Genomic DNA, 26,017 nt, shown 5'->3' with positions numbered 1-26,017 from the left:
AAACCAACTTGACGCGGAGTCACGTGGACACGCGTTTCAATTTGCGCGAGGCTCAACTACGTAGCCTGACGTTGAACAATAATCCTCGGCGAATTCGGCGTCATGTGGATTCTTGATTCAACCGGTGATTTTCTGGAAGGTGGGATATCTGATTGAAAAGGATTGATCGGTTGCTAAAACCCCATAGGGAAGCGCGTGTGGCTGCGGCCTGGAAAGAAGTATCTATTCGGTCGATTCTATCGAGATGGAGGTATGGCTTCCTTCAGTCAGAGAGGATCACACAATTCGACTGACCACTTATTGAGTAGTTCGCCATGCTGTCAACCACAACTCGATATCCCGCAAGCATATGACCATTGAAATCTCACCGGTCACTCCGAAAGATGGGGTACGGTTGACCCCGCGACGATATGCATTCTCTGGCTAATTCCAGTCTAGTTATCACCACTAGCGCGATCCAAGATCACTATAACCGATTTAGACTCGAAGAAAGGAACAGTCGTTGATGAAAAGAGAATCCAGGGAGAATACAAGTTGGAGAAGGGCGATGAGCATGTCATCCAGCTCGCGAAATACCAGCACGCGCTCCGGTGCGTATGTCCGCTTATTATAGGCTTGAATCCCAGCTGATGATCTTGATAGGATCAAATGGGAGCCTGTGGTTCTAACCTTGTCAGCCTCCTCCAAGCAGGTGCGAGGTGAAGATCCTCTAGCCCATGTTCGCTCGCGTCTAGAAGACCTCGACATTAAGACCGTCATGGATTATATTGTCGACCACACAACACATGTGGTACAGCGCAAACGGAATACAGCCAAGGGTCTTCAGGCACTCGTCAACGGGAAGTACATAGTAGATGATTCATATATTGATGCACTCGTCTACGCGGCTACTCCTGGTGATCTTGAGAATGATGAATCACTCTGTCCTCTCGAAACCGACTTCGAATCGGCCTGGCCCGATCCAAATCAACACCTCCCGCCTCCCGGAAAAGAGCCAACTCAGCGTCCCGCCGCTGCTTTCGCTCCAAATCCTGCACGTCTTAATGTCTTCGAGGGATATACGTTCATCTTCGGCGATCCAGCCCAGTTTGAAAATCTGCAAGGTCCAATCAACAATGGCCAAGGAAAGGCGCTTTTGTACGAAGTTGAAGATGGGGTCACAACTGCCGCAGATATCGTTCGGTTCATGAAAAAAGCTGCAGGACGGAAAGGCGTTGGCAGCGAGCGGCATGCTTCCGGTGGTGTCATTCTTGTTCGCTTTCGATCAAAAGGAGATTTCGAACAATGGTCCATTGACGTCGGTAATGAAGTTGCCCTGATGACCGACCAGCGCGTGATAGAGCAACGAGAGTTCCTTGATGCTATCCTTGGAAATGATGCATCACCCCTCTGCCGTCCCTTGCCCACAGAGGAGGGCTCTAGTCAGATCTCCGCATCTACACCAGCGATTGAGCCTGCACCAACCAGCCAACCAGCAATCTCCGTCGTGTCCGAACCGGTATCGGTATCGCATCCTGAGCCTAGCCAGCCCTCGACAGCTCGGGGTAAGACACCCCGTGTGCGTGCATATGTCAGTAAAATGAAAACCTTCGATGACGGATTCGACATGGAATCTGTCCCAGTGTATGCGCCTGAAGAAGAAGAGGACACCACCATAATCAACTCCACTCAGACCGTGGATGTCGAAACTCAAGCCCCGTCCCAAGCAACCCAGCCCCTGGATACAGTGAAGGAGGAGCTAGATGATACCGTCACTGATCTCCTCCCGGGCGCCCGTGCAATGAAGCGTCGTCGTGCAGAGATGGCTCACTATCAAGCAGAGGGAGAGGCCGTAGCCCCTGAACCCGAGGCCCCCAAACGCAAGCGACCTAAACTCGACGTGCTCGAAGCCGCCCGGAAGCACCGAGAAGATGAAGAGCAACAACGCAAGGCCGAGGAAGACTCACATCCAGCCGACTTTGGTGATGTGGATGTGGACCAATTGAAGAACCTGGCCATCGTGGAAGAAATGGAGCTTCCCGTCCGGAATGCACCAGCTCGCGAGGAGGAAAGCTCGGACCGATGGAACGATCAATGGAATGGGCGCAAGAACTTCAAGAAATTTCGGCGTAAAGGCGAGTCGCGTACTCGAGCTCGTATCCAGACGGTAATCGTTCCTCTAGAAGAAGTGACCCGCAAAGACTATGGTATCGGCGATCACTATTGGGGCAGCAATTCCGCTGAGACGAACTCCCGAATCGAGCCTGAAGGCCCGGATTCTGAGGATCATCATGATGAAGTTGCCCCATCACGGCCCGAGCTGTCAGCGACTGCCCGCACCTCGCCTGAACCGACTCCAGACCCAACTCCAGCTCGGCGCCCGAAGAGGGCTCGCGAGGAGCGTGATTCGGATAGCGATGATGGACTTCGTTTCCGTTTCAGGCGTAAGCGTTAGCTTCTTTTTCTTTTTTCCTTTGCAATGGTTTTGTAGCGTCTATTTTGCATCGATACCCATTATTTTGCTGTTCTGTGTGTTATGTATGCCTGTAAGCAAATAGTGCCCGAGTTGAATCACCATAATGTAGATTACCTCTATACTTCTCATTGTCTAGAAGACTGTATCTCGACATATAGTTAATGGGGCCAAGGAGATTATCACGGCTGATGTACACGATCTATCTATAACTGCCCAGGTAATTGATATAGTAAATCAGTAAAAGCATCCATGGATCTTTAATGTAAGCTCCCATCTAATCTGATTACCTACGAACGTCCATGTTATTTTACTAACGACAGTGATCTTTTTTGTTCTTTCAAGTCCCAATATCAAGTATTCCAACAGTGTCGCGCAACGTCTCTCCTCTTTGCTTTCTAACCTCACACTTTCTTCTTCTACCTATGTACTTTGCATTCCTTTGCTTCTTCAGTAAGTTCGTTTTTTCTTTTTATCTTCTTCTTATCTCTTGCTTTTGACCGGGCTCATCTCTCCCTCCACCAATCCCCTTCCAATCCACCTCTTCAGGCTGCCCAACGGCCTGATCGGCGAACCCCTCTCTTCCTGTAATTTATTTCTTTCATCCATGAATGATATCCACTGAGGTCTCCTGTCTGTAGCAAGAGCGAACATCGGGCCGGTGCGACAGTGGTCACAGCTGCCAGGTGGTATATGCATCCCCCCGGCATGACCTGTTTGCTGACTGACGTATGTCTAATTCTAGTTATCAGCTTACAGTTTCTCTGCTAAACAAGAGCAAGTCGCACAAATGACCTCTAACGCTCCCAATCCTCTCTCATCGTCATCCCTATCGCCCCTCATGATCTCCGCAATTCCTCCTGTCCCGTCGGCATTGGTCAGTTCGATGGTCAGTGGACCCATCCCGGGTCCTGCAAGCGCAGTACAATCAAACTACAGCATCACTTCAAACATTCTTGGCCGTGATACCTGTGAAAACCGCGTATCCAGCACTATCCCTGCCAGTGAGGACCAATCTCATCTCCCCGCACAAGGTCCCGCATCCACTATCTCAGGCCCGGTCCAGTCGGGAATCCAATTCGTCAACCTTCCAGTTGAGATCCATGAGATTATTCTAGATTACATCCTTGGCAGAAGAGCGTCGGCTGGTAACCATACAGCATATGGTGGATCTTCTGCTCAGAACTGGAGCAAGGGTCTTCATCATCCGCGGCGGAAGGCCCTCGCCAACCTGGCCTTGACTTGCCGCATATGGACTGGACTTGTTCAAAGCCGAATTTACCGCCATAGTGAGTTCCATATAACCTGTGTAGTCCTAATTTCAAAATGGACTGACAACTGAATTTTTAATAGTCAGAATCAAGGGCAGCAGAGATGAACTGGCCAACTGTGCCCGGTGGTTCATGAAAAACCCCCATTTGACTCCTTACGTCTGCCACATTGAGATTTGGATGCCTATCTGGGGAGATAAGTCTTCTTCGTCTAAGATTCCCCGGACAAATCCGGGGCAGCATGCCGCTCAGCCAGCTGCACGACGCGCAGGACACACGCAGTTGAATCGTCCTTACCGGCACCATCATCACGGAGATAATGTTGTCCATTATCAACGTCCTTCCAATAACGCTTCATTGGAGGAAATATTCCGCCTTGTTCAGTACTTTTTCCCCGCTGCCCGAGTTCTCACACTGGAGGGTGGCCACAGCAAGAACCCGCCTATGATTCAACATTTCCGCCATAGCCATGTCATGTACAGTCTGCAGGCTCTCATCCAGCGGCGCCTACCTGTTCTTGAACGCATACAGACATTTATCATGCATGGTGCCTGGAATCTGATGCGAGAACTTGAAGACTGGCACAACATTTCACAGGCGTTGCCATCCTTGAGCGAATGGCATTGTGCCTGGGCCCAACCCCATCTGAAGGCCTACCTCATCATGGTACAAATCTTGATCCACCCTCCATTGACAATCCGCCATATCAACCTTAGCCTGGAGGGATTCTACAACAAGAGTAATAGTTTGCTAGTTGCACCTTCTGGGCCTCAAAACTCGCTTCCCCCAATCTGCAGTCTGCTCGGCGAGACAGTCCCGCATTTAGAGTCATTCACCTACACTGGTCGTGTGTGTTGGTTCTTTTTCGAGACATTAAAGCAAGGAGCAACAGCAATGCTTTCTGAATCTCGGCTCAGGTCACTAGATCTTGTAGTCAAGGCGTGCTGTCACAATAAGCGGGTAGACAAATCGCATCACTGGTCCCAGATGGGTCCAGGGGTAGGAGGAATTACCAGCATTGCGTTCATTCGTGCCTTCGAGGCAATGGTGGTCAAGGCAATCGAGTGTCTATCCGTCCTCCCTGCCCTGGAGTACTTGCGGATCCGTTTCATCGATCTCGACTCGACGTGTCCGCCTCTGAACCCTTATTTCCAGCTTGTCGATAACGAGTGTACAGGCCTATGGAGTGAAGATATCCTGGAAGCTTTGCGCATGAACCGACCATCTGCCTCATTCATCACACTCACAGATGGAATAGCCGCGGAGTACAATGACCAGCAGATTGTGGGCGCTTTGGTACCTCGAGTTCGCCCCCTGGGTATCCAAGTGAACACTTACAGTCTTCTTGCCGACAGCTCCAACCCTTACTAGGCTGTTTGCCTTGATATTTTCTGAGCGTTTCCACCTAATTTTTCCCTTTTCCTCTTGTCATTCAGCATAATACCCCGTCGTCGATTCCGTCTTCCCAGCGAATCTCTTGTTCGCTATTCAAATCTTGTCCTATTCTTTGTGATATCACACCGGTGGATGTCATTTTAGGACATACCTGAGCTGCTATGTGGTGTTCGCATGATCACATTAATGCTTCTTTGCCTTTTTTCTTTATTTTTTCTGTTAAGGTGTCGGAGACCGCCGTCGCCTGAGCAGAGTGAAACAGAAACTATCCTCAGTGCCCACATCTTGTCACCCTGCTTCTCTGTTTTCCGGCTTACCGTCTCTAAGAGGGCAAGTCGATAACTGGGTACAAGCAAAATCGGATAATCATGGCCATATGGGCCCATCGGGCATGTCTGATGGGTTTGCTTGTATGTATTGTATGTATTTCAATGTCATCCTGACCAATCATCGTTGCTTTTATCCAAGACCCGTAACTCTGTACACATCTCTATTAAATACAGGTATTTCCCCTATCATTTTTCTGCAACCGTGATGTCGCCCCCGTCCCCTCCATCCCGAACAATGATGCCTAGTATCCAGACGTTCACAGCGAAGAAGAAGAGACCTGCGAGGAACAGTCCAGGTACAAAGGATGACAGGCCCAGGAATTCGAGGTTGTAGCCTTGGTGCAGCCAGAGGGCCTATATAGTTTATCAGAGATGAAGTCCCAAGTAAAAGCTGTGGCAGCGGAGGATCAGTAGACAATACATACCTGTCCAGCAATCCATAGTATGGCTGCTGATATGCCCAGAGTCGGTTTGCGGATGAGTGAGGAAGATGGTAGGTAAAACGGAAGCAGGATGAGATACCAGAGAAAATACTAGACTTGTTAGCTGTACGTATGACAATTCTCAGGTGAAATCACATACCTGGCTGGTACAGACTTTGTTGAAAGTGACAAAGGTAAAGGTCTGCGCGAGCATCGCGGTAGTCAAGCTCTTCTTCGCCAGAACTAGAGGCAAAGCAACAACCACAAGGATTAGCTGCGGAAGGAAGGCTAGTGCCTCGAAACGAGTTTCAGCCCCACCGGCAGCAGACAGATATAGCAGTGTACTATACGGAGAGAAATTGTGGCGGTGATCAATGCGAGTAAGATGGTGGAAGAATGTGTGATGGAGGAATGGCTGGCCGTACTGCAGGTACATGACAAGATTCAAGGCCAGGAAACTGGCCAGTGCGGCGACAGTAAACTTCACCCGGGATGGGGTAAAAAATCCTAAAGCTTGTGACAGCAGCGCAGTGTCGGCCGTTGCGGACCCATCGCGCTCAGCATCCCACCACCAGAGGATGGAGACACCATAGATGAACGGATAAATTTTGAAATGTACAGCAAGACCCAGGATAAGCCCAGCAAGGATAGGCTTCTTCGTCAAAGTTGCCCACAAAAGTGCCGCAACAAGCACGCCCAGTACTCCTTCTGAACTACCACGGGTACTGATATTGGCAACCATGGGATTCCACAGCCAAACAGCAGCAACATACCGCAGCGCGCGCTCGACAGGAAAGCGATAGCATCGGACAAGCAGCTGGACAACGAGCCATCCGGCAAGAACATCAGACAATGCAAAAAGCACCTTTCCAAAGGCGAAACTCAGTGTTGACCAAGGTGCGGCACCCTCCCACGCAGTCGGGACAAGTATCCATGCCAAGAGCGGCGTGTAGCGGTAAGTATCGCGAGCATAGGGTGACTCGCCCTTTGCAACGTAACGAGCAGCATCAGTGAACACCATGTAGTCGATGTCGGTGTATTTCACGGCGGAATGCGCGTCCTGCCAGCCTCCATAGACGAGGAGGACGAGGCGGAGGGCTGTTGCGGCGAGGAAGACTCGCGCTGGAGAGTCAAAGAGAGCCATTCTCTTATTTCGGACTCTCGGACTCCTCTTTCCTTTTCTTTTTTGTCTTTCTGATAACAATCAATTGACGAGATTAATGGTTGCTAGATTGTCTGTTGCGGCTAGCTCGCATAATTGGGCGGCTTGATGAACCCCTTGGCGGATGTTGTGGGGGAAGTAAGGAGCTGGACATCCAACTTTTTTAGCCTCAAGATCTGTAGTGACTGTAAATGTGAACTATAATTCACTCCAATTCCATCCCATGCAATTGGTGGTAAATTTGGTAAATTGGTGGATGTTTGGATGTTGATGCCACCTCCAGGCCCGGGGCCTGATGCCTGGATGACTCAGCATGGTCCGTGTGGACCCCAGATTGCCTAATTGGGACGAGAAGTATACCAGTATGCCTTGACTAGGTATTGAAGCATCATTAACACTGGAAGGCCGCTATAAACCGGTTATTTACATTATTATTTTTGCTGGGCTTGAATGTTAAGTATAGTCCATATTGTGTTGAATTCATAGTGTATCCCACAGTTATACACCGGGCCTTACATTCCTACATAGTTGAAAGGGGGTATTCAGGCAGATATAGGGCGTATATGTATCGTATATATACTATGTAGCCAAGCAAAATCACTACTCTTCCCAAGGCCTTCACCCTACAAGACAAGGAATATCCACTGATCCACATTGGAACTACAAAATGCGGGGAAAGTAGCCATGGCATTGCGGGGATTCCAACGTTCCAGCACTCCTTCGCACTCTATACGATATACGTCCAACATGAAATACTGTGATGTCACACTCGCTGACCATTCAGGGACTTAAGGATAATCCTGGGCCAGTCATATCGGATGTTTTGATGTCTTGGCTCATGTACATGTAGCTGGTACGCCACTAAGAGGGGTTACTGGATAATCAGCAAACCCCGGAGACATCTTCAGGCCCCAGCTCCTTTAAATAAGTTGACAGAAATGCCGACAAAAGGGTTCATGTGAAAAGTAGACAACCCGAGGGATTTTCATGCTTCTAGTACGGGGTTATACGTTTATACCCAGGTCCATGTCTTGACGTTTCAACTATCAGGCATCGTCTAAATACCTCAAATTGACACTTCCTAGTGGTAACTATCCATTTTGCCATTTTTAATGGCAGAAATGAGAAGTCTGAGAAAATATGGATATAAACGCTCAAGTTGATGATACTTTGGGCCACTTGGTGTGTTGATATCCCCGCATTTGTGATAGGGAGGATAGATCGGAGCTTCCAAATACTAGAATAGTTCAGGATCAAGCTCGGTTACATGTAAGCTGACCATGAACCCACACCAAGGCACTCGGAATAAGATCATCGAGTAAGGGCATGTGCAGCGTAATCAAGAGGTTCAGCACACTCCACGCCAAGGCACATACATTATTACAGCTCGGACCTGTATCACCTAGGCCGCTTGTGTAAGAAGCCATCCTCCGCTTTTTGGAATCTGACCGGCCAAATCGGGACAATTTGGTCTGATAGGTAAGATGCCGTCTGAGTATGTGGTCTAGTTCCATAATACAAGCAATATGACAGACTAGTTATGGATGTACTTCACAATTGGCTTGTCTTGACAGAGATAAACCCAGTCCTTTAGGCAGAGACGTGCAGATTTGCCATGTTATCTATGTACTTTATATACCGCGTAATAGCAGGAGATGGCGATCCCCCGCAAAAGAAACAAGCCCTGGAAGACATATATTACAAACTTAATCTCCTCAGTCCTCGGTATCTTTTATAGACATATGATAATTCAATGAGGGTTTGGTGTTCATATAAATAGACTGTATATTCTCTCCCAAAGGCACTTTATCATGGCGCTGGGCATGGGAAAGTATATCATCGGGGGCAATCGAGGGCTTCTCAACCCAGAGTCCGATGAGTCTGGCAAACTCGAAAAGGTCGGATCCTCACTGAGCTCGACCTCGAAGAAGAATAAATTCCGCCGTCATTGCAGGCGATTCTGGTGCATCTACCTCATCGCCAATGTGATCTTCTTGGCTATTTTCTTACCCGTTTTGTAAGTCACAGTGCACTTTTGCTTCGTCTCATGTTTATTATCAACTTTGATACTAACGCCAAACAAGCTTTCTGGTGGCAATTCCGGCCATCGCCCAACTTGTTGTCAATAAATCGGACCTACGAATCGTCAATGCCGAAGTGATGCACCCAACAACAGATACAGTACGAATGACACTAGAAGCCAAAGTAAATTTGAAGCTTGCACTCGGTGTTCGACTCGATCCGGTCGTCTTCTACACATTTGTGCGCTCCGCTGGCCATGAGAATGCATATGCAGGAATTGAGATCCCTGGGCAGACTATCAAGGGCAATTATTCACTCGGAGTCACCGACCAGTTGACACCAATCCTCAATATGACTTCCTGGGAAACCTTTGTGGGCCAGACGGTCTTCCAAAAGGAAACAGCACTATCCCTATATGGAGTGACCACTGGATATCTTGGCGTCCTGAAAAACCACATTGTATTGGATAAAGATGTGGTGATCCCAAGTGAGTACTTCACTATAGTGGTCTGTCTTCCATTGCTAATCTCCGAAATAGCTTTAAACAAGTTCGAAGGCTTCTCCATCGCTGATAGCACATTTCTCTTGCCAGCAGAAGATGACGGGTCCAACCTCGTTGCCAACCTTACACTTCCAAACCCCTCGGCACTCAGCTTCGAAGTCGGCACTATCACACTTGACCTCAAAAGTGGCAACACGGACCTAGTCATCGGCAACGCAACGGTTAAAAATGTCACTCTGAGACCGGGCAACAACACATTCCCGTTGAGAGGTGTGGTTGATATCGGCACGATAGTCAGTAACCTCACCGAAGTTGTCAGCTCACAGGGCTCCGCCATTAGGAGAGGCGCACTGAGCCTGACAGCTGTGACCAGGTCAATTGTATCCAACGGCACTCTAATCCCGTACTATACAAAGGTCCTTGGGTCACTCCCTCTGGTGGCAAACGTGAGCATTGGGGATATTCTCAGAAACTCCCTCGCCCACATAGGCTCGAGTGGACTATTGTCAGACTCCGATGACAAACGCAAGAGAGGCCCGGTGCAGTTGGACGGCCCAGTTGGATACGGTGACGCGTATAATCAGGTCGCAGATCTGAAACACAATAGACACGTTCAAAAGATCCTTGAGGATGAAGATCCGGAACGACGAGACGCAATGATAGATGCGCTGGCTCGATATTATGCCTCCCTATGAATGTATGATTTGACTTGAATTGAATATTGACTTCTGGTCTGGAGTAAAACCCCATTTCTGTGTCAATCGTATCATGGGAATATATAAATATGGGAGATCCTACAGTACATGATATACTTGAAGCTTTGCAAAGAAAAGGTAAGTCAATATACATTCGTTTCCCACGTATGCCCTATGCTAACATGCTAAATCGAAGAATTCCCAAGGAACAAAAAATAGTAGAATAGAAAGGAGAATAGCAGAGAAGAGAACGATCGTTCAGTAATAAAACCCGCCGTTCGCAAAGTACCCAGGATCCGGCATGGGATCGAAATACGCAGGTTGTTCTCCGAATTTTGGGCCTTTCTCATGATCCGGAGTCAACAAAGTCATCATGTCGTTCCTCCCATCAACATCAGTGACAATTCCTGGCCACAAGTTGTTGTCACTCCAACTCAGATACTCCCAGAGATACTGGCCTCCTGAATCATCCGCGAACGGGGTAGTAGCGAGGGGGTCAAGGAACCCATTCTCGCCCATAGCCACGTTACCACGACCCTGTTCAGGTGCCGGGAACATGACTGACATATCCCGACCAGCGGGATAAGGGTTAGTGCTACTAAGAACACTAGCGGAAGAATCAGGATCGCCAAGATCCTGTCCCCGCTTGCTAGCCTCGTAGATACGCGAGATAGCATCCAGCGACCGCTTCGCAGTATGGCCAAAGGACTGCATGCGGGCCAGGGTCATCATGGCCATTTCCACCTGCGCCTGACAGGACTCAATAGAAGCGCGAGGGTCATTTGCCGTTGGATCGTTGAGGAATAATCCCACCAAGGGAACCAGAGAAGCCTGGAAAGTCCACCAGACAGCATTCCATCCGCAGAGCTGGTTAAGCTGCGCCGTAGCAGCAATATTCCGAATAGATTCATCTGCGACCTCGCGACATTTTTCAATTGCGGTGCGCTCTTCCGATCGCAGTGCGATATAAGGCACGCGGCGCATGGCGTAGCTGAGCAGTGTTGGTCGGTACAGGAGGATCCGTTGGTTGTAGTAGCGCCAACGCATGACTGTCCGCACAGTGTTTATTGACTCTGAGCAGGGCTCGTGGTCTTTCAGAACGGAGGGGAGGTTGTCCCACCACTCTAGAAGCTGCGCATCTGCGTGGGCCATTTCTTGGTGCTTGACTAGCGGTGCTGCGGCGAGGGACTCTTGGACTTGGGTGGCGATCTTGGCGAAGCGGATGTTTTCCACCAAAGGGAGGATTTCGAGAACGTTTCCCTATTAGAATTGCATGAGTCAAACGATTATTCTTCTCTGGGAGGGAATAAGACTTACCTTGTCTCGACAGAGGGGAGGTTTAACTGTAATGTTTGAACCTATCCGACCCATACTAGGCCGGCCTAGTGTCATGCCGGCCCAGGTATCCATGCAGAACAAAGACCACCAGACGCGGCGCTTAAGATCCATGGACGCTAGCTTCGCTGGACTCGGTATTTGGCGGGTCTCTGCAAACTCCTTATGCAGTCCCAGAGCAACCGACATACGCAACGCAGCACCCAAAACGGAGTATGCCAGATTCGGCTGGCTGATATAGTGGCAGTACCAGCCGCCCATCAGTCCCAGCGCCTGGATGGTCTCGATATGGGAGCTTCCCAAGGAAGTCAGAGTTAGGTGGCTCTTGCATCGCAGGAAGTATGTCTGGTGTGTCGTATCATCGGGTCCTGTAGCCGCAATGCAACCGAGAGCAAGCACAATGTTCAGTAGAGCAAGCCAATGGTCATCCCTCCGACGACCAGCGCAGTAAGCCTCGCGGAAGGAGCGCTCATCGATCATGGGAGCAAAGGCTTGAAAATAGAGGAAATATGCATCGAGCATTTGCATCTCTGAGGGTGGAATAAGGGGTTGTGGGGGTGTGACAGGCGCACGGTGCGGCCATCCGATCGCATCCTCCTGTTCGTTGACGGGAGTCCGCGAAAAGTACGAGGCACAGCCTGGATCCAACCAGACAATGACCTTGATCACAGCCTGGATAGATGATACACCCAGGTAAGATGAAGGCTGGCGAGCCGACAGCGACAAGCCATTAACATCATCCGAGACGCCCTCTACTAGATCCGAGGAGCTAGTATTACGGCTATCCGGTAGTTCCTCAGGCATGGTTTGCAGAGCCTCGAGGTTGTCATCCTCATTTGACAAAGGCGAGACGTGGGCTTCCATGGAAACCGACGTGGATGGTGAATCGGCATGATGTGACTGTGTTTGCATGTGAGAGCCCGACGGGGCGACTGTGAGCTCGAGGAGTTTCTCACGTGGCAAATTTACCAATGACTCTGGAGAGAAGTTTGGGAATAACTTTCCCAAGATACTTCGATACTCTTCCAGAGTTGTAGATAGTTTTTCCACGTGTCTATATATACCAAACTGGTTAGATAGTTAAGGGTAAGGGGGACATGGGCGAGTGACTCACCTCCGCGAGGGCCGCGGGTCTGAATAGTGACACTGGTCCGACTTCTTATACCACCGACATGCCTCACATGGCTTCTCGCCATCACACTTGATCTTGCGATGGCGACAAGATGTACAAGCGCGCAAGGTTGTCACACGGCGACTAATAGATTCACGTCTTTCACTGGTAGACCGGTTGCGGGCAGGAGTTGCAGCCGTGGGGTTCTCAAACCCCTCGAAGGTATGGAACATTCTTGATGATAGTTATAAATTCACGACCACCGTGTGGTCACTGAGGTGGCGTCATGGATGAGTAGAATAATAGTGTCGTATAATGTTTCTGTTGGGTTGTGACAGTTGATTCCTCACATTGCGCAAAGGTGGAAAGTCATAGGTCTAGAGGAGATGGAAGAAAAAGAAGATAAAAAGGGGAAAAGCAGACTAAAGCCGAAAAGACCTAAGCAGAACGAAGAAAATAGGCTGATCCGCTTAATCTCCCCGCATTTTCGTGATGGATTTGAACTATGCAAGTCTTTTTTCCTGTCCGGTCTCACTCGGGTCAGAGTGATTGGTCGGGCATATTGGACGACTATAGGCTAGTGACGTCCGTGACTCCGGACTATTCCTTGCAAGGCGTGGCAAGACGAACACTCTTTCTCACGGATCTTGTAGGGAAAACAGAGGGAAAAAGGCCCTTTAACCTTCGGTTTGACGTGGACATGTCTATATCATCAACTCCCGGCATATGTAAGACCAACAGGGGACTTTGTACAGTCACTGGGGTTTCAAGTCCCGAGCTGCCTAATATTCCAGCCGGGAATTGCTACGCCAGCATGGACAGGGGTGGCAGGTGTGCCATTCACGGGAAATATCCAATCTCGCTTCCAGTGCTCACACGCCACAGAACCTGCATTGCATGGTGCTCGGTACTTCATAGTGTGGCATGGATTCCTCAAAGTGAGGGGCAATTTCCCCAGACTCGCCTTGTGAGCCCTGCAAGATGGGACTGGATCGTATGGGGAAGAGGACTAGCAGTGCATGTCCGTTCTTGCATGGGGATATTAGGTCCGATGGTCCAGTACCAGCAAATCTCCCTTTGGCCGGAAATTTCAACATGTTTCGCCAATCAATGTGGATGTGTCAAACCTTCTCATTTCATCCCCATTTCATTGCAAGTCTTGGCGCTGTACTCCGTGTGCTCCGTACGGAGTATACCATAATGGCTTGGAGCCCGACCCCCCAACACCTTGAATGAGGGATTTTCACAAATCGAGGGGCTGGTGCTCATCCCCACTTATGCTTACCCCGTGTATCAGGAGGGGCAATGTGCCAATGGCGCGCTTCGGGGCGCTTTGCCACTTGGGGTCTGGTGCCGAGATACCTTCGCGCCATGTCTCTTTCGAGTCAAGTGCCCGAAATGGGGACACGGGCAGTTAAGAGTCCTCTCCGTACTGTCTCTTCTTCTCAAGGAGACAAAAAGAGACGAAGAGAGTCAGACTCCGCAAATTTCAAGGTAAAGTCGAAGCCAGCAATCTGCAAATCTCCATGGTCTGATCATTGATCTCCAGGCAAGTCTGGCATGCCAAGCCTATGGGATGGAAAGGGAGCCGAAGGATGAAAGACGCCCGCTGCCTGGCGATCTTCAACGGTGATTGGTTCGGTTGCAGACTTGTGACGAACCGTCATGCATCTAAAGGTAATTGGTGGGATAATGATATATTAATCGTAGAGGCCGATGACCGAAAGAACCTTGGAAGCTGCCTGTACACACATACACGAGGAGGAAGCGGATGATATACAGGTTCATCAGTCCAGGGAGTCTCCCGGTTTATGATAGCAGAAACTCATGTAAAGAAACCCGAACATCAACAATGACATTTTGAGCTTGACGGGACCAATTCCGTGGCCAACAAAGCTCTTGGGTGGATATAACAACCCCAGAGGGTTCGAATCAACTCCCAAGTTGGTGCACATGTGGGGGAGACACGGGTGAAATTCTGGGGACTTGCAAATTCCCATTGTTTCACTGTATTTGAAGAGCACAAACTGCAATTATACCGGTCATGTGGTAGCGCTATTCCCCTTTTGACACGGCACATTTTGGTTTTCCCAAAGGGGAAAGGGAGTCTCGGGGCTTATCGATAAGCATCAGTCGTCTCCAACTATGTATAAATCCGGGGCAGACAAAGCTACCTCCTTCATATTGCCAATTGCCTTTCAAAAATGGCTAAGATTGTGCACTCGCTGTCTTCTGGCTGGTCCTTCAAAGACCGGGACACCGACGAATGGCTGCCAGTAGCTTCGGTCCCATCAGTGGTACAACAGGATCTCATCGCCAACAAGAAGTGAGCTGCTTTTCCCAAACCAAACGTTTCAAAATCTAACAGTATTGCTTCCAACAGGCTCGATGATCCCTATGTCGGATTCAAAGAATTGGATGCCCGCTGGGTCAACGAGAAGTCATGGGTCTACCGAAATGTCGTACAGAAGCCATCCACCCCCGCCGGCTCTTCGATTGTGCTGGTCTTCGATGGTCTTGATACCTTTGCCAAGGTCAAGCTGGATGGACAAGTGATCCTGGAGAGTGATAACATGTTCCTGGGCCACCGGGTGGATGTAACCAAAGCATTGGAAGCAGAGGGCGAACACACGCTCGAGATTGAGTTCGACTGTGCACTCATCAAGGCCCGCGAGCTCCGGGCCAAAGACACCACGCACAAATGGGTCGGATTCAACGGCGATCCATCGCGCATGGCTGCGCGGAAAGCCCAGTACCACTGGGGCTGGGACTGGGGTCCAGTGTTGATGACCGCGGGCATCTGGCGTGCCGTACGGTTTGAGGTGTATCAGGCCCGCGTAGCCAATGTCTGGCCCAAAACGCAGCTCTCCGCAGACCACCAGACAGCTGAGGTGACGGCCGTTATCGATGTGGAGAGCGTCGGTGATGGCGACTACACGGCCCAGGTTAGCTTAGGCTTGAAAGGGAAGGAGATTGCAAGCCAGACTATCCCAGTGTCGGCAAAGGCCGCTCAAGTAACATTCTCAGTCGACAAGCCGGCTCTGTGGTGGCCCCATGGATATGGCGAGCAGACTCTATACGACGTATCGGTGTCGCTGCTTCGCAATGGTGAACAGGTTGACCAGACATCCAAGAAGTTTGGTATCCGGACCGCCGAGGTCGTTCAACAACCGGACAAGCATGGCAAATCCTTTTTCTTCCGAATTAATGGTATGGACATTTTCTGCGGCGGTTCGTGTTGGATTCCGGCAGACAGTCTGCTCCCTGCTATTAGTGCCGAGCGATACCGCAAGTGGATTGAACTTATGGTCGCTGGCAGACAAGTGATGATTCGGTAGGTTTTGACTTCTCTATGTTCTATAACTTATACAAACTTAGCTAACTTTGAGTAAGTGTCTGGGGTGGTGGTATATATGAGGACGACTCCTTCTATGAGGCCTGTGATGAATTGGGAGTGCTAGTCTGGCAAGACTTCATGTTCGGATGCGGTAATTATCCCACATGGCCCGAGATGCTCGAATCTGTCCGTCAGGAGACCATCTATAATTTGGAGCGTATGCGCCACCATCCTTCAATTGTGCTCTATGCGGGCAACAATGAGGATTATCAAGTTGCAGAGTCAGAAGGCTTGACCTATAACTACGAGGACAAAGACCCGGAGAACTGGTTGAAGACGGATTTCCCCGCACGATACATTTATGAAAAGCTGCTCCCAGATGTGGTGGCTGAATACTCACCTGGCACATTCTACCACCCTGGGAGTCCATGGGGAGATGGCAAGATATCGTCAGACCCCACTGTTGGTGATATGCACCAGTGGAACGGTTAGCTTTCCCAGCAAACTTTGAGAATAATGCTAATCATCAGAATAGTGTGGCATGGAACGCAGGAGAAGTACCAAATCTTCGATACTCTCGGCGGCCGGTTCAACAGCGAGTTCGGAATGGAGGCATTCCCCCACCTCTCTACCATTGACTACTTTGTTGAGAACCCGGAGGACAAATTCCCTCAATCCCATGTGATCGACTTCCACAATAAGGCCGATGGTCACGAACGAAGACTGGCGACGTATCTTGTAGAGAATCTACGGACCGCCACAGACCTTGAGGTATGACTACCATCACGATGGCCATCGATGCAGGCTAACATGACCAGACCTATATCTATCTCACCCAAGTTGTACAAGCAGAGACCATGATGTTTGGCTACCGAGGCTGGCGCCGGCAATGGGGTGACGAGCGACACTGCGGTGGCGCACTGCTCTGGCAGCTGAACGACTGCTGGCCGACAATCTCCTGGGCCATCGTGGACTACTTCCTCAAGCCCAAGCCAGCATACTACGCCGTCAAGCGGGTTATGAACCCGATCGCCGTCGGGGTCCGACGTGAGCACCACGACTGGAGCGTGGCACACGCCCAGCCACCCAAGACCAGCAAGTACGAACTTTGGATCGCCAGCAATCAATCAAAGACCGTCCAAGGCAGTGTCGAGCTGCGGTTCCTCTCTGTCAACACAGGCCGCGATATCCGGGCACCGATCGTGCGCGAAAACATCACCATTGCTGCCAATGGCACCACGGATATCATCGCTGATGGTGTTCTGGACCACATCGCCGAACCAGAACCGCATGTCCTCGCCGCCCGATTGTGGGTGGACAACAAGGTTGTAGCACGGGATGTCGACTGGCCACAGCCGTTGAAGTATCTCAATCTGTCCGAACGACAGGTAGAGGTTAAGAGGCAGACAGGGAAGTCTGGTGAGACGGTGTTGGTGATCAATGCGCGCAAGCCAGTCAAGTGTCTTGTCTTTGAGGAGCAAGAGGGTGTACAGCTTGAGGACAACGCTATTGACATTGTCCCTGGTGATGAGCAGACAGTCACGGTTACTGGCCTTGGAAGTGAGCGTCTGAGATATCGATACCTGGGACAAGCATCGTGCCAAGTTGTTGAATGAGTAGCTACTACCATATAGCCGTGGACAATATGATTTCAATGAGCAGAAGCAGTTAAATACAAGCCAAGACTCTTCGTTTTAAATATCAATGCATAGATGATGTAGTAAACCAAGGAGTATGTCCCGGGATAATGTAAGATGTAAGAGAGAAGATTATCTCCAGGGCTGATAGCTTATCAGGGCGATCTGAACTTAACAACCTCCAACTTTTTGCCAATGGGTCCCAAACGCGACTGGGAAGGCCAGCCCCTCGACCTCAATCCTAAAGACACAATCATGGCAGAAGCAGAAATAGAGCCAGCTCGTCCGATCCTGTCAATCTTCGAGAACTTCCGCGACGAGCTGGACGAGCACCATGACCGCCGCGAGCGTATCATCAAGAAAAGCCGCGACATTACCGCCCTGAGCAAGAAGATGTGCGCCTGCACCTCCCAGTGTAAAGAAAAGCATCACTAACTGAGATCCCTCTAGTATCTTCGCTCTCCAACGAGTGCGCGCAACAAACCAACCCCTCCCACCTAAAATCGCCCAAGAAAACCAAACCCGCTTCGACCAAATCCACGCGCTGTTCGAAGAAGTCGTCCCCGAACAGCTCGGCATCAATGGCTGGCGATACCAGCGCCAAATCAGTGGAGGAATCCAAGAATTCATTGAAGCCCTCTCCTTTGACCACTACCTACGCACGCAAACGCTCATCACCCACGCCGAGTGCTCCGCCCGGGTCCCTCCACAGATCCTCGTTTCAGAAGAAGACTACCTAATGGGCCTGTACGATCTCACAGGAGAGATGATGCGCTTCGCGGTTTTATCACTGAGCTCCGGGAACGCAAGTGCTACCCAGTTGACTGAGAACTCAGCCAGCGAAAGGGAGAAATCTACGGTCGCGTCCTCGCAGGGTGGCATTGTGGGTGATCTACGTGCTATACGTGCAGGGTTTGAGGCCCTCAGTGTACCACAGCGGCATTACATGTTCCGGGATATGGCAAAGAAGCTGGATGTGATGCAGAACAGTGTGGAGAAGGTCGAACGGGCGGCATATGGGATTGTCGTTCGTGGGAGTGAGAGGCCGAGTGGCTGGACACCTGATCTATCAGCTGCGGTGGAGGTGGGATCCTACTAAAACCAACTAAAAGAAAAACTACTTATCATGAGGTATCCAGGAATGATCAATGGCATAATTTTGAATGACCAGCTGTACATCGATGTAGCCTGTTATAGTTTGGGTCTACATTTCCATACATGTATGCCAGAATTATACCTAATCGCAATTAATGTCTCTCTCTATCATTATGCCCCAATATCCCCCCATTAGTGCCTTATTTCTACATATGTACGTGTATTCTATAGAAATGCGCATCTTCTGTATTTGATGCTATACAACACGTGCGTCATGGTGACATCACAAGTTCGAAACGGTAGAGACAGTAGAAAAACTACAGAAACAGTCGAAAGGCATAAGGAAAAAGAGCATTTCCAATTGTAAAAAAGGAAGAAAAAGAAGAAAAACGCCCTCATAAAACGATCGTATCACCCATATCTCATAGCACCAAAGCTGTGGCAATGTTGCCTCGATAGGGCCAAAATTAGACGGGCGAGCGTGGGTTCTCATCCTCGGAGAGAATACCCTGGGAAATCAGCTCTTCAGGTTGTGGCCGGTTCTGAATCTTATGCTCGAGGTTATCGGCCAGCATGTGTCGCTTGAGTTCTTGGGCGTGGGCCTGCAGCGCTGGGGCGGCGGAAGTTGCGGGGAGGATATTACCTTTGCAGGTTGTTAGTATATCGAGAAGAATCCCAGGTACCAATCTCTACAAAACGAAAGTAGAAAATAAGGAATGACATATAAACACAGAATGAAAAGAGAAAAGAAAAGGGAAACAAACGCTCAACCAACTCGTCCTTGTCAGGCCTCTTCTCCAGGTTCTTCTTCAGACTATCTGTAGCACGCTGGCGGTCGAGCTCCTGGCGGGCAGATTGAAGGGCTCTATAATGTATTAACAACCATATCTCATGAGGAAAAGAAAAACTGAGGAATATCCCCGGGGAACACTCACGGAGCTACATTGGTGTCTAGCAGGATGTGGCGGTTCTTGAGGTCCTGCATATCCGGGCGGGTTTGGAGGTGTTTCTCCAGCGAGTTGCGACGCTCGCTGGTCGGGGGAAGGGACTGCTCGATGGAGGACATTGTAGTAAGTAATGATAGTCACAAATGTGTTAGGCGAAAGCAGTAGAGGAATGAAGTAATTAAGAAAGTCCTGGAAGCCCTGGACGCCCTGGAGAAGGCAAAAGTCAAGTGATTGTCCCACGGGACAATCACGCGGGGAAAGCGGCGGTCTATACACATCATACTATACAATAGGAGAAAACATCATCGAATTTTCTGGGATAATCTAGGATAATTGGGATGCTAGTAGATCATAAGACAAAAAAGATACAATCCATTATCATACCATCTCCCAGCGCAATAAAAAAAGGTAAAAAAAAAAAAGAGCAACCGTCTCAACGTCTCCGCAATTTGACGATCTCCCATCTCCGTCTCCTAAGGAAAAGGTGAAAGGGGAAAAAAGGGTGGGGCACAGGTTTTCCGAAGTAGACATATCCAAGCAGCGCATCACAGCCGCGGGTCGAATCCACCATGGGATTCATGTCCTTTCGTGTCTGAGATCCGAATCATGCCGGGATTCTGGGATCATTTATGCCGGGGGAAGAGGGAAAAACACACTCTGCAGGCAATCACAGCAAGACAGATCCAGATCCAGATCCCCGCATTGGGGGGGGATTATTGCAGTCCAGCAAAGAGAAAAGAGGCACCCCTGTCCGGTACTGGATGCATTGGTTCACAAAACATTCCAGTCTACAATCATCAAGAGATGATTTGGAGTAGACCGTTCTGCTCGTGCTAATCAAGGAACCCAGAGCTTACCACGGCCACGACCATTGCCTCGTGCACCGCGCGAAGATCCACCACGGCGACCATTGGATGAGCGGCGAGAGGCTCCAGCATTACCGCGGGAGGCACCGGCGGCACCCTGCTGGGTGCTCAAGTCCACAGTGGCCGCCTTGGTCGCACCGCCCAGAGACCGGCTGAAAGAATCCGGGTCGATGGGCTTCGTAGGAACTTCCATTGTAGCAGTAGGCTCGGCAGGAAGTGGTGCGGCCTTGGGGGCAGCCTTGCGCTGACCACCGCGCGGAGCACCACGGGGAGTTCCTTTTCCACGGCCGCGAGGGACGAACACTAGCTCATCCTCGTCGCTCTCTTCCTCATAGGACAATAACGTCTTCGGCTCAGGTTGCGCCTGAGTCTTCTCGACGTATTTGCAGCGGTTTTTGTACTCGCGCTCCTCATACTGGATAGCGGTACGTAACTGCAGAATGTTCTTAACACCAATGCCAAATTTCTGAGCCCACACCTGGGTCGCGCGGTCATTAGAGATGAGAATGCAGGTCTTAGCAGAATTATCGGCATCAGGGCCGGCATGCAACCGCCAGAGCAGGGCGCTCAGCAATGGGCGCAGAGCGGTCGGCGCGGTCGGGATAACAGATCCGGAGATGGTGCGCTGATGGCTGGTAGACTTGCTCTTGGTCTTCTGGTTCTTTGTTCCATTGCTAGACTCATGTTGCGCACACTCAGGGCTGGTACGGGAGCTGCGAGAGGACGCGCGCGATCCAGGTCCACTGGGGGTGCCGACGGAGGTGATCGACACAGCCTCCGCGTCCTTCTTGAAGTTCAGCTTGGACAAAAGCATCTGCGACAGATCGTCCGACTCGTTCTTGGTCACAGTTTCATCGACGCTGGGTTGGATCGCGGGCTCGTCATTGGTAACTGCCTCGTCGATAGCCTCGGGCTCCTCTTCGAATTCCGGCAGGAAGAATTTCTCGGCATCCTCCCAGCGCTCGTATTGTTCCATGGGACCTTGTAGGACAACTCGGTCGGCAGCGATGTGATCTTTGCCGGAAGTGACACGGTCAAGGAAGCGGACAGCTTCGCGGGCGTTGATGGCGACCTGCGATCCTGCTCGCTTCAGCGCATGGAGTCGTTCAAGTGCTAATCGGAGGATAATAGTTAGACCGGCAAGCGCTGCAGTGAGGCAATCAGAGTCCCTTCAGTATGCGGATACTCACTGTAAAGAGGAACCACAAGATCAATAGCGCCATTTGTTGTCCATTTCTTGATTTCGCTAATATTGGTGGACAGGGCCGTCTCGTCCACGGCACAGCGGAAGACCTTGCGTCCGGTCGACATGGCGGATAGTGAACGAGTGTGCTCGCTGCGATCGTAGTGAGTGAGAGATACAGGGTAAAGACCACCCTATATCGGAAGACTAGAATTGTAGACGACCGCGACTAAATCGGGGCCGGTCAGCACGGGCCTAGAGCTGAGGAAGGAGGTTTGATGATGGAGGGACCTAGGAATGTGGGGGGTGGGAGGGAGTAGTGGGATGTTGGTTGATGGGAGCCGAATTTTTACTCACGATGAGAATCCAGTTGACAGGATATTTCCATCTGCAGCATCTTTGTAACAATACAGTCTGCTAGGGGCCAAAGGAACGCACCTTGAGAAATGATGCGATGGGCAGAGTTGGAAATATGCTGACTAAGCGGGCTTCAGGAACAACCTTGGAAGACCGAATTTAAAGAGAGAAGTGAGGGTTTCTATATATCGAAAATGGATACAGTCTAAGGGTAGAGAGAAGTAGAAAAAAGAAAGATCATGTTCATGAAGTAAAAGTGTTCCAGATCCTTCATGGCGGCTTATGACTTCACCTTCTTGATGAGGCCATCCGATTCCTTAACTCGCTGAGCCCACTCACTGGTTTCCATGTCCATATTAGTACTAGTAGCGACATCTGAATCACAGGGGAAACTTTGTATACTTACGTCCAACTGCCATCATATACGCGGCGCAGGTTTGGGTCGCCATATTCCGCCTCATTCAGGGCTGTCTCAATGATGGAGGCAGTCACGCCAGTGCCGCACGAGCTGATAATTGATTGGTTTGGATCCACCTTGTGGTCCTCGAAGACCTTTCGCAGGTCTTCAGCAGGGAGGTAGGTTTTGGTTTCAGGATCCAGCAGTTCTTGGAAGGGCATGCTCTTGGAGCCAGGAATATGGCCTGATGACAGGCCAGGGCGCGGCTCCGGGTCGGTTCCAGCCCAGCGACCATAAGAACGTGCATCGAGGATCTCTATTTCCTCAGCACCTTCTTTGCCATAGTCCAATGCCAACTCCTTCATCTCCCGGAAAGAGATCACTAGTCGCGAGTCGTATGTCGGAACAGGGTACTTGGACTTCTCCGTCACCGCTGCCTCACCGCTCTCGGTCGGAAAACCTTCTTTGATCCAGAGACGATAGTTGTTGAGGATGTGCACATTGGGATGACCGAAGACGCGCAGCGTCCAGCCTACACGGGGCGCGCTGAATATGCCCAGGTCGGCAGTGTCGTAGACCACCACCGAGTCGTCGCGACGGATCCCCAACTCGCTCATAGCCTCGGCAAAGGTCTCGCAAGTGGGAAGCATGTGTGGATAGGGTGAATCCTGATCCTTGACAGCGTCAAGGTCAAAGAACCGGGCCTGAGGGATGCGCGAGTTGCGGAACGAGTCAATTCCCTTGCGACCCTCTGGATCGTTCGGCATGAACCATGCTGCACAGAGGGGAATCACGCGCGGGGAAGTTGAGATTTTTGTTGGGGGGTTCTTCTTGAGTGCTTCATTCAGCTGCTTTGGTGTCACTAGATACGAGGAAAAAGAGACATTGCGCTGACTATGGAGCCCTGTAGAGATGGACATGTTGGGGCGGAAGAGACGAGCAGGAGAAAAGGATCGGGCTGCAAAAGCCATGGTGGAGAGGAAAGGGAGCCTTTTTAAAGACCAATTTACATAACGAGGTAGCAAAGCCTTATCAAAATGCAAGGCAGAACCAACGAGTAAGATGAAGCGGAAAAGCAAGAGCAATACGAGGAGCACTAACTATTGCGTGTTATGGCGGCATATGTGGAGGTGCGGAGAACCTGTGGACATGTGATATCGATAAGAGATAAGCGTCGGGTGTTGATTTTCCCTTCTCTTCGCCTCTTCAGCTTGGCTCTCCACTATCCCACTCCACAATGAAGGTCACCATTAAAGAATGGAATGCCGTTGCTACTTGGCATTGGGATATTCCTGAGGATGAAGTGTGTGGCATCTGTCGTGTTCAGTTCGACGGAACTTGTCCAACCTGCAAATTCCCCGGCGACGACTGCGCCCTTGGTGAGTGGCATTTCTACTCCCTACTCGATGCTAAATACTGACTATTGGGTCTATCACAGTGCAAGGAAGATGTAACCACGCGTTCCATATGGTAAGACTTGCGAACTGAGCGTCTCAAACTAGGACTGGACTGATCAAGTCTTTTTGGGAACAGCATTGCTTAATGACCTGGATTGACCTGGAAACTTCCAAGGGACTATGTCCAATGTGCCGACAAAGTATGCTTTCTCTGCATTCTCTGTGAGATGTTGAGCTAACTGTCTCCAGAATTCGAATGGAAGGACAAGGAATAACGGCCTAATTTGTGTTTTTTCTTCTTGTCAATTATTATCAAGGCGTTGTCGGACGAATACTAGATACCCGTTTGTGTTTTTACTGGGCATACTAACTGAGATTGGAAGAGTTGGTGGGATGCCAGTCTCAACTCATCAAATTAATGCCGTGGTTGGAGCGATTTTGGATCAATCGACACGAGATTGGGTCCCAGTTTATACTTCATTTTATAAATCGAGGCTATTCCTATTGGGACGACTGTTATTCGTGCGTAGTTGGACTTTCTCAGTGTACGCTTTAGTGGTTAAAAGTACCATTGCATATCATTTATAGTGTTCGATCTTTCGGCATGTCAATGTATATATTCCAGATCGAGCCATAGGTATATTGGTTATTATTAAATCATACAAGCAACATACCAACTACAATCTCGCATCTTAAAACACAAGGAATGATAACGCCGTCTCATATATTAATTCATATATGTACCAATATAAAAGTCATTCGATACAAGATCAACAACACCGCTCCATAGCTGTCAGGTTTCATCTGATCACGTGGCGATATCGATAAGAAGCTCTCCGCACGCGATACAGAACCTCATCCTATCCCAAGCTCTTCTCCGGAATGATGTAGCTTCAGCTTATGGAGATGTCTCTGAACAAGTCTCCCTACCACCCTCCTCTATCATCTTCCTCATCCCGGCAGTCCCTGCACAAAGAAACACCCTCTCGGCCAGGCACCGCCTCTTCGCGCCCGCATGATCGACACTCGAGAGGGCAACTGCCAGAGGGCCGCCCATCAACAGACGAAACGCACCAGCCCCCAGGAATAGCTACATCGCCCTGCCAAGATGGAGTTATGGATGAAACCAAAGACCACCCCGAGGAAGGCCAAGAGCAACCTCTATCTCACCCCGCATTCCAGCCGTTCTTCACCTTGATCGAAGACGCCCATACCTCAGACTACTATCACCCAACGGTCCACTACATATTCTCTGACGATGACACCGACATCGTGACAGAGGCAGCCATACGTAGCTTGGCCGCGCAGCAAGAAGCTCTCTCCGATTCTAAGAAAGACCGGATCGCGCAAATCCAAGCATCGAATCTCCAGGACGAGATCAAAGACTCCTCCAACCCGGACCTAGCCAAAAGCACCCTACTCCCACCACCCGTTCCAGGCGTTCGAGAGAATTATGTCATCCTTGACATGGAGCCCTCACCACACACACCTGGGGCAGCACAAACCAGTCCGGTAACCGAACAAGTAGCGCCAGGCAAAGGAGGTGGCACCAGGTCCATATCTTCGTCACCGGCGAACGCTTCCGCGTTGCCACAGGATCAGGGACAGCTACACCCGCAATATCGCGTTACAGAGGCGCAGAGTTTCTCATCAACATGGCAGGTTCTCAACACAGAAGTGGTGCCGGCGCCAACTTTTGAGAATAGTAATCCTAGCGAGTCACCAGGACATGGTTTGATGTTGAAGATCCGTGGCACAGGTGGGCTGCCGATTAAGGTGGGTGGAAAGGACAAGGAGGGCACACTTGAGGAGATGATGGACCAGTTTGCAAAGCGGATGAGCGAGTTGCAGGTTGTTATCGACGCAGCAGAGGCAGCGGACTCCAAGGGAGAACATGATGAGGAGAAACTCGTGCAGCATCCCTTCTCCCCCGAGACAGCCGAAGAGACCATTCAGACCAAGAGGGATAGTGCGGCATATGCTGAAGGGGAACATTCTTGATGATTTGTTATTGCTGGGGAAGCATCGGCGTTTGTATTTAGTCTATCTAGTCTACTAATAGGCCAGTGCCGAGCCTCATGAACATACCTTAAAAAGACAAACCA

At 50.2% G+C, this 26,017-nt stretch overlaps 12 protein-coding genes across 12 annotated transcripts; 7 read left to right on the top strand and 5 right to left on the bottom strand.

The window, feature by feature from the left end:
* Window positions 1–102: 102 nt before the first annotated feature.
* N7489_001584 (DNA damage response protein RcaA) lies at window positions 103–2,434 on the top strand (the record flags this gene model as incomplete). Its single annotated transcript, XM_056707339.1, has 5 exons — window positions 103–139; window positions 188–250; window positions 309–388; window positions 439–590; window positions 643–2,434. 5 exons carry the CDS (start codon window positions 103–105, stop codon window positions 2,432–2,434), a joined length of 2,124 nt encoding a protein of 707 aa, XP_056571641.1.
* An 808-nt stretch (window positions 2,435–3,242) lies between these two features.
* Window positions 3,243–5,094, top strand: N7489_001583 (uncharacterized protein; the record flags this gene model as incomplete). The annotated part of the gene is made up of 2 exons (XM_056707338.1): window positions 3,243–3,741; window positions 3,806–5,094. 2 exons carry the CDS (start codon window positions 3,243–3,245, stop codon window positions 5,092–5,094), a joined length of 1,788 nt encoding a protein of 595 aa, XP_056571640.1.
* Window positions 5,095–5,633: 539 nt separating this feature from the next.
* N7489_001582 (glycosylphosphatidylinositol-alpha 1,4 mannosyltransferase I) lies at window positions 5,634–7,013 on the bottom strand (the record flags this gene model as incomplete). Its single annotated transcript, XM_056707337.1, has 3 exons — window positions 5,634–5,801; window positions 5,873–5,980; window positions 6,030–7,013. The coding sequence occupies 3 exons, from the start codon at window positions 7,011–7,013 to the stop codon at window positions 5,634–5,636; spliced, it is 1,260 nt and encodes a 419-aa protein (XP_056571639.1).
* A 1,829-nt stretch (window positions 7,014–8,842) lies between these two features.
* Window positions 8,843–10,250, top strand: N7489_001581 (DUF3712 domain-containing protein; the record flags this gene model as incomplete). The annotated part of the gene is made up of 3 exons (XM_056707336.1): window positions 8,843–9,048; window positions 9,116–9,540; window positions 9,592–10,250. The coding sequence occupies 3 exons, from the start codon at window positions 8,843–8,845 to the stop codon at window positions 10,248–10,250; spliced, it is 1,290 nt and encodes a 429-aa protein (XP_056571638.1).
* A 258-nt stretch (window positions 10,251–10,508) lies between these two features.
* N7489_001580 (uncharacterized protein) lies at window positions 10,509–12,929 on the bottom strand (the record flags this gene model as incomplete). The annotated part of the gene is made up of 3 exons (XM_056707335.1): window positions 10,509–11,510; window positions 11,568–12,639; window positions 12,700–12,929. The coding sequence occupies 3 exons, from the start codon at window positions 12,927–12,929 to the stop codon at window positions 10,509–10,511; spliced, it is 2,304 nt and encodes a 767-aa protein (XP_056571637.1).
* A 1,971-nt stretch (window positions 12,930–14,900) lies between these two features.
* Window positions 14,901–17,649, top strand: N7489_001579 (glycoside hydrolase family 2 protein; the record flags this gene model as incomplete). Its single annotated transcript, XM_056707334.1, has 5 exons — window positions 14,901–15,022; window positions 15,080–16,030; window positions 16,090–16,520; window positions 16,569–16,804; window positions 16,852–17,649. The coding sequence occupies 5 exons, from the start codon at window positions 14,901–14,903 to the stop codon at window positions 17,647–17,649; spliced, it is 2,538 nt and encodes an 845-aa protein (XP_056571636.1).
* Window positions 17,650–17,865: 216 nt separating this feature from the next.
* On the top strand, window positions 17,866–18,769 carry N7489_001578 (translin family protein; the record flags this gene model as incomplete). The annotated part of the gene is made up of 2 exons (XM_056707333.1): window positions 17,866–18,065; window positions 18,121–18,769. The coding sequence occupies 2 exons, from the start codon at window positions 17,866–17,868 to the stop codon at window positions 18,767–18,769; spliced, it is 849 nt and encodes a 282-aa protein (XP_056571635.1).
* A 463-nt stretch (window positions 18,770–19,232) lies between these two features.
* Window positions 19,233–19,831, bottom strand: N7489_001577 (RPEL repeat-containing protein; the record flags this gene model as incomplete). The annotated part of the gene is made up of 3 exons (XM_056707332.1): window positions 19,233–19,408; window positions 19,530–19,630; window positions 19,701–19,831. 3 exons carry the CDS (start codon window positions 19,829–19,831, stop codon window positions 19,233–19,235), a joined length of 408 nt encoding a protein of 135 aa, XP_056571634.1.
* Window positions 19,832–20,549: 718 nt separating this feature from the next.
* N7489_001576 (uncharacterized protein) lies at window positions 20,550–21,889 on the bottom strand (the record flags this gene model as incomplete). The annotated part of the gene is made up of 2 exons (XM_056707331.1): window positions 20,550–21,691; window positions 21,769–21,889. The coding sequence occupies 2 exons, from the start codon at window positions 21,887–21,889 to the stop codon at window positions 20,550–20,552; spliced, it is 1,263 nt and encodes a 420-aa protein (XP_056571633.1).
* A 509-nt stretch (window positions 21,890–22,398) lies between these two features.
* N7489_001575 (sulfurtransferase) lies at window positions 22,399–23,486 on the bottom strand (the record flags this gene model as incomplete). Its single annotated transcript, XM_056707330.1, has 2 exons — window positions 22,399–22,456; window positions 22,525–23,486. The coding sequence occupies 2 exons, from the start codon at window positions 23,484–23,486 to the stop codon at window positions 22,399–22,401; spliced, it is 1,020 nt and encodes a 339-aa protein (XP_056571632.1).
* Window positions 23,487–23,752: 266 nt separating this feature from the next.
* N7489_001574 (anaphase promoting complex subunit 11) lies at window positions 23,753–24,187 on the top strand (the record flags this gene model as incomplete). The annotated part of the gene is made up of 4 exons (XM_056707329.1): window positions 23,753–23,894; window positions 23,954–23,985; window positions 24,049–24,112; window positions 24,162–24,187. 4 exons carry the CDS (start codon window positions 23,753–23,755, stop codon window positions 24,185–24,187), a joined length of 264 nt encoding a protein of 87 aa, XP_056571631.1.
* A 631-nt stretch (window positions 24,188–24,818) lies between these two features.
* Window positions 24,819–25,913, top strand: N7489_001573 (uncharacterized protein; the record flags this gene model as incomplete). Its single annotated transcript, XM_056707328.1, has 1 exon — window positions 24,819–25,913. One exon carries the CDS (start codon window positions 24,819–24,821, stop codon window positions 25,911–25,913), a length of 1,095 nt encoding a protein of 364 aa, XP_056571630.1.
* Between the last annotated feature and the right edge of the window lie 104 nt (window positions 25,914–26,017).

This window comes from Penicillium chrysogenum (genome assembly GCF_028827035.1).
Source record: "Penicillium chrysogenum strain IBT 35668 chromosome Unknown utg000001l_segment0_segment0, whole genome shotgun sequence".
NCBI classification, from domain to species: domain Eukaryota; kingdom Fungi; phylum Ascomycota; class Eurotiomycetes; order Eurotiales; family Aspergillaceae; genus Penicillium; species Penicillium chrysogenum.
The sequence above is the reverse complement of the archived record's forward strand: the minus strand, read 5'-3'. Positions and strand labels throughout refer to the sequence as shown.